General features: G+C 47.4%; 1 protein-coding gene across 1 annotated transcript in view; it reads right to left on the reverse strand.

The window, feature by feature from the left end:
• GRIK4 (glutamate ionotropic receptor kainate type subunit 4) overlaps positions 1–12,403 on the reverse strand; it is a 314,292-nt gene that overhangs the window by 150,739 nt on the left and 151,150 nt on the right. Inside the window, exons 4-5 of the mRNA XM_028527680.2 lie at positions 4,964–5,061; positions 646–811 (exon numbers count right to left, since the gene is read on the reverse strand). Coding sequence (XP_028383481.1) covers positions 646–811; positions 4,964–5,061 — 264 coding nt within the window. The remainder of the gene's footprint in view (positions 1–645; positions 812–4,963; positions 5,062–12,403) is intronic.

Genomic DNA, 12,403 nt, shown 5'->3' on the forward strand with positions numbered 1-12,403 from the left:
ACTGGACTCACTAACAGCCAATGGTCAGCTCCTGCCTGGCTGTGTGTGGATGTGCAGCTGTCATGATGCACACAGGTGCACAGATTTTTCTGGAAAGTGCTGGTTTAAATTAGCTACATCTCATAAGCACTAAATCGATGTCACAAATTGTCTGAGAGTCAGAGAAATGCATTTCCAAATCACGCATTTGCAAAAAAGTGCTTTATCAGGAATTGACTTTGGACCTTGTTTCATCAGCAAAATCTGCTCTCCAGGGCAAGAAGCTCTTCAATCCATCAACTACAAATGCATCCAATTTATATCCGCCCCCCTGCCCTGAAAATGTGGGAATTGAGTTTGCAGATGCAAAAAGGCCTGGAGGTTGGCCAGTCTTCTTGTAACCCAGTTCTCTCTGTTCTGCCCATGTCTAGGGAATTCTGTCAAAGGGACTGCTCTCTCTCTCTCTCTCACACACACATGCATACACACACCTGTGCACACACAGACAATAGCCAAGGATATATGGGAATGCCAGAGCCCTCTGGATATCAGTCCTATGATTTAAGGGAGACCTCCACTCCCTGGAATGTCTCCAGCCAGGGTCTAATCAGGTTGAAATCAATAAGTGCAAACTGCCTGGGCTGGAGGCTGCCTGGGGAAACTTACATTCTGCTTTGGCACAGATGAGGCAGGCGGTGGTGCAGTTGAAAAAGTTCAGGATCCCAGCTACAGCCACACTGATGTCGGTGTTGCTGGGGTGGAGGTTCAGGGTTGTAAATCTCTGGGACTGGAGCTTGATAAACTCCTCTGGGGCCACTTTGAAATGGGGGACCTGGGAGGAGGAGCAAAAATGAGCAGCAGAGAGGACCCAGAAAAAGAGAGAGAGAGAGAAAAGTTAGATAAGGCTGTGGAGGGGGAATTGCCACCTACCAGTGGGAAACAGCTTGCAGGAGTCAGGACACCCACTCTACAGGAGAAGCCAGGATGACCCTCCAACAGCACAAGACAGGAAGACCCAGGACAGGAGCCCTTTAGAAGGAGGCCTGTGCTGATGTGCTGTGCACATGGAGCGGGGTCTATAGCCCTACGAGGTAGGCGAAAGAAGAGCTCTTTATTCTCAGAAAAACTGCCCACTGCTGAGCAGCTAGACAAATGGCTCTTGAAGGCATAATCCTTCTAATATTTTATCTGTAGTTAATATATCAGAGCAGAGGCGGCAGGAGAAAAACACCGCCTTGGGGACCAAGAGAAGAGGCCATCAGCCCAGCTGAGACAACAGGGCTATCAACCAGCTCCCACGAGCTTCCTGGGTGAAAGCCTGTGATGAGTCCCTCTGTAAATGTGCACATGGGGAAGGAAGCCTTGAAGGCTGAGAACTGATCCCGAGAGCCTCCAAATGAAGCCAGGTAAATAAAGACCTGCTTTGGCCTTGTTACAATGGTGTTAGCATTCCTCTGCGCCTATTACTGACATTTGCAAGAGCCATTGCTCCTGCCTTCTGCCTCTTCTCCTGAGAAAGGATATTAACAGACTCTGGTGGTGGCTTTATTGGTAGCTTACACTATTGAGTAAGTAATAGGGCAGTTAAAATGTAATAAGCTGCCATCCACCTTGATTTTATTCTGTCTCCCTCATTCCTGGTACCCAGAGCTGGGAGAGTTGAAGACTGTGTGGTGCCTCCATGGGAGATGGGGCTGAAACCTCAACCTTCATTCCCCCTTTGGACCAGTGCCCTGTGGGAGAGCTAAATTATAGCAAGCATGGGTTTGTACTGAGATTAAAGCAAGTAAGATTGGGGATGAACAGCAGGAAGAACTTCCTGATGGTGAGTTGATTGGCTCCTAGAATGGGTTATTCAGAAACGATTGCAGAAATTTTCTTTGTCCGGGCTGGCCCAGAGTCTCAGATGATGTTGAGGTGGTCTCTGTAGGAGTCTGCTACTTATTAATCTTCTGAGAGAAGTCAGCCAGAGACCAGATCTCCTCTGAGTTTGGGTGAGGGGCTAATGCAGAAACTAGGGAGAAACTAGGATTAGCCCTTGAACCATACAGAGAGGGCAACCAATATTTCCAGCAGAGACTGAAAAGTATAGACTCAGGGGGAATCTACTAAGTTATGAGATAAGACTCTAAAGAATGAAGTTGTGTCATAAAGGGGTATGTCATAAAGAACCTTTCTTCACAGCTTGTATTTTGCATCCCATATGACCTGTCTAAAATGAATGAACCTTGAAAAAATATAAACAGGCAAGATTTCAGAAGCAAAATCTGGGCAGGGCCAGAGGCCAGACCCGGTGACTCACAGGTTTGAGCATCTTTGACCAAGGCCCTCCCTACATGGATGCCCCACCCACAGGGTCCCACCAGCAGCTAAATCAGCCTCCAGCCAAATGTATCCCTAGAAACACACTTCAATCCCTGGATCTTACAGCTGAATCAGGAAAAAGACTCGGGTCTGAAAATTGGGTGTGCATCCAGCTCTGCTGTGTGATTTGGGGCAAATTACTTAACCTATCTAGCCTCACTAATGCAGAGAGATGACAACAGGTGCTTCTTGGAGCATTGGGACGATAAAACAACGCTCTGTTTCTTCCTGTGCAAAGGGCAGAATAGCTCAGTACCTGACATGTAATAGATACTTAGGCAATGTCTTCTCTCCTCCTCTTTCCCCTCTCTCCCAAAATGCAGGAACTCCCAGAAAAGCTCTTGGGGCTGTCTGTGCAGGAAGGGAAGAGGGTGAGAGGCTCCTCCTGAGGGGACAGGAGTGGGAGAATTCAGCAGAGCCTGCCATTCTGAGGGCTTCTGGGGAAGCAGCCAGCTCCTCTACAGAGCCAGACAGACATGGCCCAGGACCAGAAGCATCCATTATTGATTTGCAATTGCAAATGAAGCTCAGGGAACCCTTACAGAGATGTGTAGGAGAAGGAAAGGGAGCATAATGGAGGGGAGGGCAGCAAGGCAGAACAAGGCTGTCACAGGGCTCTGGAAATGTTAGCAGCATTTAAGAAAATGAACTCCTTGGTGAAAGCTCCATTTCTTTCCCTTGGAGCTGAGGGGAACCGGTGTAAGGCAATTCAGCCTCATATAATATTAAAAGAAATGCATAATCTTAATGGAGAGCAAAGGTTGCTCTGGAAAAAACATGACCAGACAAAGGAGGGGTACTTGTCTGGCCAATCCACGACACAGGGACATAGCAGGTAGCATGACAAGGAACATGGTGGCAAGTAAGAGCCTCCACCTCCTGTCTAAAATGTCAGATGGGGTCAGAGACGTGCTAACTGAGATAAAATACCCATGGAACCCCAAGAGGAAGCCATTCTAGAGTGGGAGTGGGGGGGATGACTATATGTGACAGTGAGGATAACATGATGGGGAGGAGGGAGCAAGGAGAAAAGAAGAAAAGGAAGGGTGAGAACAGTGAAGAGAAAATGGGGAGCTGAAGTCTTGGCAATCTCACATGTGAAGATCACAGCGATCGCTGGAACTCAGCCCGCCACAAGCTGGTGCTGTCACTGGAAGGCTGGCAAGAAGATTCAGATTAAACTTCAGACTCAACTTCCTGTGCCCCAGGACTGGGAGAGGCTGGAAAGGGCTGCAGTGAAATAGAAGCTCCTTGTTTGGCCTGGGGTGACTCAGGAGTCATCTCTCAGGACAGCTGAGGGATGAGGGATGGAGAGGTCCACATGGACTTGGCTTCTGGCAAGGCTCCAGGGCCCAGCCTATAGGGCAGCTCCTGGCACTGGGATAGCAAGGTCAACCCTGGGACTGAAGCTCTGGCCACGTGGCATAGTAGTGGGTGTGTGACAATTCTGAGGGCAGGCTCATGAAATAGGGAAGATAAATATTTTGCCCAAAGCCTCAAAGACTTGCTTAACCTTCTGGCCATAAGAGAAAAAGTGGCATCAAAGGAAATAGGTTCCAGAGGGCCTGGGGTAAGCAGAGGCCTGTCTGCTACTCCACCACCTCTGCAGGGGCTGCTAGCTGAGGAGGCTCCTGTCTGCAGAAGTGTCCTGTCCTATTCTAAGAATCAGAACCTCTAGGCCCCTGGACAGTTGGAGGACAGATTGACTCTTCCTCTGCCCTCTGCCCTTCCCCTCCCCAGACCCTGTCCTCATGCCCCAAACCACCAAGGTCCATCTCTTCCTGAAGAACCTTGGGGGCAGAGAGAGGATAAGCTATCACCTTACCACTCCTTCCCAGGAATACATTTGAATGGGAAGAAGGGATTGATTCCAGAAAGGGCTGGGAAAGATCCCATCAACAGACAGACCCCTAACTATCTCCATTTGTTTTCTCTGGGGGCAAAGGAGGGAAAGAGTTGATGAACTCGGGAGCAGGCTGTCCCTCAGAAACCCACCCTGAAATCTTTATCTCTCATGGAACCAGAACTAGATCTAGAGGAAATGGACTTAATGCTTTGAAAGGAGAGAGATTCCAGTTAGAGGAGGTACCTCAGGAAGTTTACTGATTCGATAAGTCAACCCTGGAACTGATGAATAAGGAAGAAAGCAAAATAAAATCTCCTTTCTAGAGAATTTACCAAGCAAAGGTTTTCAAATTCTATTTTAAAAATCAAATGTAGCAATGCCTTCTTCCCCAGAATCCCACCATCTAAACACATAGCCACCGACCAGGTCATGAGGAGTTCAGACTTCTGCCCTCTCAGCCTCCCCCAGACCACTACCATCCCCAGCTTCTCCCTCTGCTCACCTCCACCAAGGAACCCCAACCCCACAGAGCCCTGGGACTCTAAAGAGGTCAGCTTCAAAATCCTATTGTCTAAGCTCTCCTCTGTGTCCCCTACATCCAAACAACCTGGAAAATAAAGGTACATGTCCAACAAAGGGCCAATCCTTTGATTTGTAGTTCTGCTCACATTGTTTGTGACACACACTAGGCACTTCCAGCCCTGAACAGTCTGCACCATCTTGGGGCACAGGCTGCCAGCCTGTATAAAGTCCCCCACCTGGCCCAGCACTCACCTCCTTCTCCCCACAGATGTTGCTAATGATGGAGCTGGAGGCGGGGCTGGAGGATGGTCCCAGGACAGCGACCACCCCCTTGGGGAGGATCTGACACACTGCAGCCAGCAGCAGGGAAAGAAGAAAAGAAAGAAAGTGCCCATCAGCTGGGTGTAGAAAAGCTGCCCTGCCTGGGCCCCGCCCTCTGAGGCCTCCAGCCTCATCCCACTGACTCTCCCTTTCCACCCATCACTGCCTATTCCCCCTACCCACCCCCCACATACTTCCAAATCCAATGCCTTCCCTCCCCTGGACTCTGAAGCTCTAGGCCAGTTTTATTGGAGTTTATGGAAGGTATTAAGTGAGGTAATGACACAGATTGTGACAACATATGGCCACAACCAGCAGGGTATATAAATCACCTAGGCTGCCACTGAAGGCAAGCTTATGGTGAAACTGCAGATTCCTTCCTGCCTGCCTGCAGTAGGTTGTCATTTAGCTTTCTTTCTGCTCTTATTAGACTTCAAACCCCTCAAGGGCAGGAGCTGAGCCATACTTCTCCCAGTCCCCTCTTTCCCTTTCCTGGTGCCCATCACATTTTCTGGCCCTAGTAAGTGCCTAGTTCATATTCATGGAGTGAGTGGATGGATGGATGGATGGATGGATGGGACAGGCAGTCAGAAGAGACAGAGTCTAAGTCTATTGAGGATAAAATGCTATACACTGAGGACTCCTCCCCTCAGTGGAGACAAAGGAGAAATTAGATGGAGAGAAAACATGAGCTAAAGCTCAGGATACACACAGTGACATTAGAACAAAGGAGCCACCCCTCAGAGCATGCACTGAGTTTCCTTGTAAGACATCCTTCTCCTCACAACTCAAAAACTTTGATCCTGGGCACATTTTCCTCTGGCTCACATCAAAGTCAGGCAGAGCCATTTCCCAAGCCAGTAAACTGAGTTAAAGAGAAAGTCCAGGGTTGTTCCTTGTTGAGTCAGCTACAAAGCCACACCTGGTAGAGTCCTAACTGAAGGCCACACAGACAAGTGATGACCTTAAATGGGCGCAGGTGGTGAGGTGGAGCACAGGGCTCAAATCCCATCTGAAGGATAGATTTGCAAGTTCTGCTCTCATTCTGCAGCTCAAGCAGGGGTCCTGCAATATCACAGATGTCAGCTGACCAAGAGGCTGGGGACAGTAGTACCTGAGGGAGGGAGATCTGTCAGTGCTAAGTGTCAGAACAATCCCCACAGGTGTGACCAGGCTGTAACTTTGAAGAATGCACTTAAAAGTTCAAGCTACTTCCATGTAAGTTATCTCATCATCCTCATGCCTGCTGGATGCCTAAGCTCATCAGCCATCAGGTCCCTGTCACAGCCTCAGGGGTGGTCTCAGTTCCTAGAGATGTTCAGTGACTCTCCTAAAGTCACACACCCAGTCAAGGTCAGGGCCAGCATTGGAGTTCAGGTCTGTGGAACCCACCCAGTGTTCATTCTACTCTCTCACAGTCACCTCCTGTGCCTGTCCTTCTCTTCATAGCCCCACACAGTTGAGGTTCCCACTCTATCTTGCCTTACTACATCTGCTTTTCCAAGGTCACCCAGTGCCCTCTTCTCAGCTCTCATCCTGCTCTCTTTGCTGCGATTTGACACATTTGATGCAGTTGTGCTTTACACATTTATAACTCCTTCCATTCCTCACTTTCATCCACTCTTCTCATCACTTTTTCATTTTCTCTGCCAGCTCCTGTTCCTTCAGCCACCTGCTAAATTCATATTTTATCCATGTCTCACTCTCCCTAAGCAATCTCATCCTTGCCTGCAGCTTCCACCTTTATCTCTGCCTAGGTGATCCTACACTCTGACCTATGTCCTTCCTGGGTTACATAATCAAGTTCCAACCCCCTCCTGATGTCAGTAGAGGAAGGTCACTCACTCATATCCGCAGGAGGAAGGCAGAAACACAGTCACTTAGGGCATGTACTCTGATACAAGATTGTCTGGGTTTGAGTCTTGGTTTTGTCACCTATTAGCTGGGAGACCTTGAGCAAGTTACTGAATCTCTCTGGGCCTGCTTTCTTATCTCTCAAACTGAAACACTGGCAGCACCTCTCTTGTAGGCTTGTTGTGAGAATTAAATGAGTTAGTACCTACAAAGTGCCTAAAGTGATACTGATATGCCCCACACCTCTTTATATTGTGCCCACTATATTGTATTTGCTACCTACTGTACCTTCCATACATGATCTGATTTTATCTTCCATACATTATCTGATTTGACCTTCACTTTTAGGAATAAGATTCGTTGTTATCACCACTTTACAGATGAGGAAACTGAGGCTTACAAAATTTTAGTAACTTGTCAACATCACATAGGTAATATGTAGAGCTGGACTTGAACTTGGAGATCCATCTGGCACCATAAGTGCTCAACCACTGCACTTCTTCCCCTTAGCTCCTCAAAATCAAAACTGTAGTCACTCTTGACTGCCTGGACTTTGCTTACCGAATCTATTCACTTGCTACACCTGTCAGGGACCAGGTCTTGGCCATTCGACCTTCATGCCTGGCCATTCCTTCCTTCCCACTCCCACTGTCACTGTTACAGGTCAGCCCCATTTACTACCTGTCTCCTAACAGGTGTCTGTCTCCAGGATTCTTCATTTTCAATCCGTTCTACAAACTGTGAGGCACAGTATAATCCTAAAACATGGATCAGTGTGCTCCTGATGGCCAGAAAGCTTGCCATGTTTACGTCTGCACGCTCCATACATAGAACAGGGCCTGCCTTAGAGTAAGGTGCTCAGTCAATGGTTGCTGAGCCACATCAAAGCCTGTCCAACACCTTCCATAGGAAACTGGAAATAAACTAAATGTCTAGTCATACAGAATAGTTATCTAAAGCTTAGGTCTCATACTTAAACACAGTTTATAATAGAACTTAGATATTTCTGTAATAAAATTAAGAGAAAGAAGCAAAGTATAAATTATATGTTTATCTATATGAAGGCTACAGCTAAGCTAATACAGAAAATAGTTATGCACTGAGAAATGACTGGAAGAAGATGTTATAAAAGCCCCCATTTGTTAAGTGCTAATTATGACCCATCCTAAGCACTTCATGTGAATTGACTTATTTCTCAAAACAACCTGATGAGATAGGTACTATTACTGTCACCTTCATTTCACAAATGAGACAGTGGGACAGAAAAGTGAAAGAGCAGAGGCAGGATTCAAACACTCAACCCTGACTTCAGGGTTAGTTCCTAACTACTGTGCCACTTAGCCCTCATTGGTTAATGGTGAGTAATGCAGATGTTAACAGAGATTGTCTTGGCCACTGGAACACAATGATGTTCTTCCATATTTTTCTTTACTGTCTATAACGAGTATGTATTCTTTTTATAATATGTCATTATAAAAAAATAAAATGTCATAAAACATTTTTGATGAGCAAGTAAAATCTAAATGGATGTGACCTCCTCAAGATGCCACCCTACAAACTCTTTCTACCATAGCACCTCCCCTCTTCACAGAGTTCCCTTTAGAGCTTACTCTCTATTTTCCTGCCTGAGCCTATTGCCAACTATTTCTTTCTGACTAGGTCAGGACTTCTTAACCTGCTTCCTGAGACCTGGGGGTAAAACACAGTGGCCTGTGAACATTTGGTGAGGGTAAAAAATAACACTGTTTTCTCTAACTCCTGACTGAAATTTAACATTCCCTTCAATGTTGAATTTAGGCAAAGCACCTGTGTCTTTGTCACCGACAGACAGCACAGTGTTTTCATATCATATTACAATGTTGTAGGTATCTTGAAATATAATGTATTTTCAAAAGTAATTCAAAATTATACTGGTAGTTAGAACTGATACTAGGTTCGGATATTCAATATACTAATAAAAAAGCACACATTTTAATATATCGCTGTTAAAATATTTTAACTCTTTCCATATACTTCATTTTGTTGATTATCCTATCTATTTTGTTTTCTTCACTTAAAATACTTTTCTGAGGAGTCCCTTAGCACCCAGACCACCCTGGCCTAGGCCTGTCCTTGCCTTTCTGCCTGGCAAACTCCTCCCTATTCCCCAGCGCCCAGCTCAGACCTTGCCCCAGGCAAGGAGGCACCTTTCCATACTCTCCTCAAGTCACAGTGTCCCTCTGAGTCAGCCTCCTTGTTCTCTGAATTCCTGGCCAGTTTCTGCCCTAAGCTAGCTCATTATGTTGTGTCTCAACAGAGAATTTTCTCCTAAAAATAAATTCTTATAGAAGACACAATCCCTTATTCCAAACAACAAAATCCAAAAAGCTCTGAAACTGAATGATTTTCAAACTCATTCAGTGGCAAAATCTGATCTAGGACAGATGTGAAGCTCTTTTTAATATGTGAGTATTTGAATATAGAAATGCATTTGTTTGAGTATGGGATTTTGCCCCAAGCCCCATGACCTTTCTAATATATAGAAACTCCTGGATTCTAAAAACACCTGACATCAAGTATTTGGTGGACCTGGGCTTGCTATTCCAAGTGTCCATCTCCCATGTCCCTCACTGGATTGGATACTCTTGAGGGCAGAGGTCACATCTGTTCTGTCCTGGCAAACAGAAATTATGCAATAGATGCTTGCTCAGCTGAATTGCAATAACCCAGAATGAGTTCAGTGGAACTGAAGTATTATCTTTCCAGCAGCCATCGCCTAGGATGTGCTGGGGTCTGGGAGTTGCTCTTTCATTCCCTGTGAAGGGTGCCCTTATGCCCTAGAAGTAAGAACCGCTTATGGAAGCCCTCTGGGACAGAGTCTGCAGGCCCCGGCCCTCACCTCTGTGAGGGCTCTGAGCAGCCTGGGTGTGGGATGGTCGGTCAGCAGGTGCACACCTCTGCACCCCTCCTTCAGGAGCAGGGAAGAAGCCAGGAAAAGTGGGCAACAAGGGCAGGACCGCAGACCTTCCCAGCCCACAGAGTAAAGGGATGGCAGCTGTCAGAGCAGCTGCTAAGGAAAAGACCACAGTGGGGTGTTGTGACAAGGGGGAGCTCTTCCCCTCAAGTTGTCACCTAGCCTGGGTTCCAAGTGCCCTCAGACACTTGGGTTGGACAGGAGAGACTCATGGGAACTTGCTGCTTTCCAGAGTCTTTCCAGGGCAGGCAAGGGTCTGTCTGTGATGCAGAAGGTCCAGAGAGGTTCACCATAGGCCTGCCTGCCCTCCAGGAATGGGGTAGCTCCCTGAACAGGACATCTGGCCCCCCTCACTCTCAGAGTGCCCCCGACAAGGGGCTCTACTTCTCTCTGGGCCCTTTGTGGTGAATAGTCTCTAAACTAGGAGTTGACAGTTCTACGGTGCAGAGGGGCTGGGAGTCCTTCACATCAAAAGTCTTCAGGCCTTGAAGCCAGAGAGGAGTGTGTGTAGGGGGGTGGGGGATGGCACTGTCTCTCCTTGTGCCTGGTTGTGCTACAAGCCGAGCACAGAGTGAAGCCTGCCTATCCCAGAGCGAAGAACAGGGGCCTGGGTAGATGCTGAGGAGCCGCTAGCCCTGTGCCCATGCCTGCCAGGGCCTCCTACTCTCCACTGTCCAGCAGTGGACAATGCATTAGGCACCTGGCCTTGCTGGCCTCTCAACCAAGAGGCGTGTGTGAAGGGGTAGTGCCAGGCTGCCACATGGGGCAGCCCAGAACGTGACCCACAGTAAGCCATTCCAAGCCCTCAGCCTGGTCCCAAAGTGCCCTGTGAGCAGCAGCACCATTTACCTGGGGAGGGGGAGCTCCCAACATGTATGCACCAGGCCAGGGGACACGCTACCACCCCAAATTTGTAGTCACCCCATGAGGGAAGAGTTATACTAATTATACCGCTACTACTACTAATGATAGATCACATTTATTAAGAGTTCACCCTAGGACGTGCACTGTTCTAAGTCTTTTAATCCTTAGCATTTTAAGCCTCATGAAATAATTCTTACTATCTTATATTACAGATGAGGAAGACTCTGAGGCATGGGAGGTAAGTTCATGGTGCTGGTGGAGCCGGAAGGAGGATCCTGGAAGACCAGACTCCAGCACCTAAGCTCTGATTGCTCTTCTAGACTGCTGTTCCACCCTGGCTCTCACCACTGTCCCTGAGAAAACACCTGTTTTAGCCAGGCCCACTGTCATTGTGTCCCCAGGTCTTCAGTGCTTCTCCCACTTTAGCCTTTGCTCATACTCTCCTGCCTTCTGCCTGAATGTCCGCTCTTGTCACCTATTCCACACACCAAGGCCCAGCCTGGAGGCCTTACCTGACCACCCAGAGACCCCTTGGGCCTGGTTCTGGCCTCCCTCTTTCCTTGTCTGAGCCACTCACTGGGAAGCCCACACCAGAGCTACTGTGATTTATGCCACCTGTCAGGTATGTGGTTTTAACTGCCTTGTTTTCATTTTACCCATCTGTAAAATGTGGAGGTTGAAACATGATTTCTAAGTACTGTAATTCAATGCATTTCTGAGTCCATATTATATGCAAGTGATGCTGGTAACTCAGAGAAGGGGAAAAAGGAATGTTTGCTGAATCATTCACCACTATGTCTTCTCTTCTGTCTTCTCTTAATATTCTCTAAGCTGACATAGATTCATTCTGTTGAACTGGTTAAAGGAAACTACCCCTCATTAGACATTGCTCTGAATCACCAGGGTAATGCCCACAGAGTCTGCAGGAAGCCTGGGAGCTTGTGCAGAGGGAGCAGCCCTGCACCCAAACATGCCCTGCCCCCTCTAGACCCAGTGGGCCCAGAGCTCATGCCTCCCGGCTTCCAGGGCAAACAGTGTGGGTGGCTGACTACATGCTTGGCTTCCCAGAGATAAACCTAGGCAGAGATCAGGGTGCTCCTGCTTCTAGTTCTGCATTGAATAAACCTCAGACTGGCTCTGGCAGCAGTGAGGAGCATGCCTTCCGGTGTTTGGGTGATAAATGGATGGGCTGCCTAGTTAAACATTGACACATTAGCCTCAGGAGACACACTGATTTAGAGGAACAGGAAAGGGCAAGGCCCGTGGGCACTCCTTGCACCAAAAAGGCTGAGATGGATGAAAGATAAGGAAGATACGGAGAGAAGGACCAGGATGGAGGGGAGAAAACCTAACAGGTCTTGTCTGTCTCTTATTTCAGATCTGTGGGCCATGTAGAGGGAGCTAGGAAGTCAAACATCAAAAAGCTTAAGGCAATGATGGTGAAAGGACAGAGGTGGAAGGAATCAGATGTGGGTTTGAGGAAGCTTTATGAAGAATGCTTACTTTAAATAAACCCACTCTATGAACATCTATGTGAACCACACAGAAGCAGGAGTAATTTTCAACTCTCTTCCCAGTGTCCAGGTTGATTATTAATCAATACCCCATGTGATACTTCCCATGTCCCAGCCTTTCTTTAGACCATTGAATGAGGTTAAAACCTAGACTCCAGAATCTTTAGTTTCTTTATACTTCATAAT

This window comes from Phyllostomus discolor, chromosome 13 (assembly GCF_004126475.2).
Source record: "Phyllostomus discolor isolate MPI-MPIP mPhyDis1 chromosome 13, mPhyDis1.pri.v3, whole genome shotgun sequence".
NCBI classification, from domain to species: domain Eukaryota; kingdom Metazoa; phylum Chordata; class Mammalia; order Chiroptera; family Phyllostomidae; genus Phyllostomus; species Phyllostomus discolor.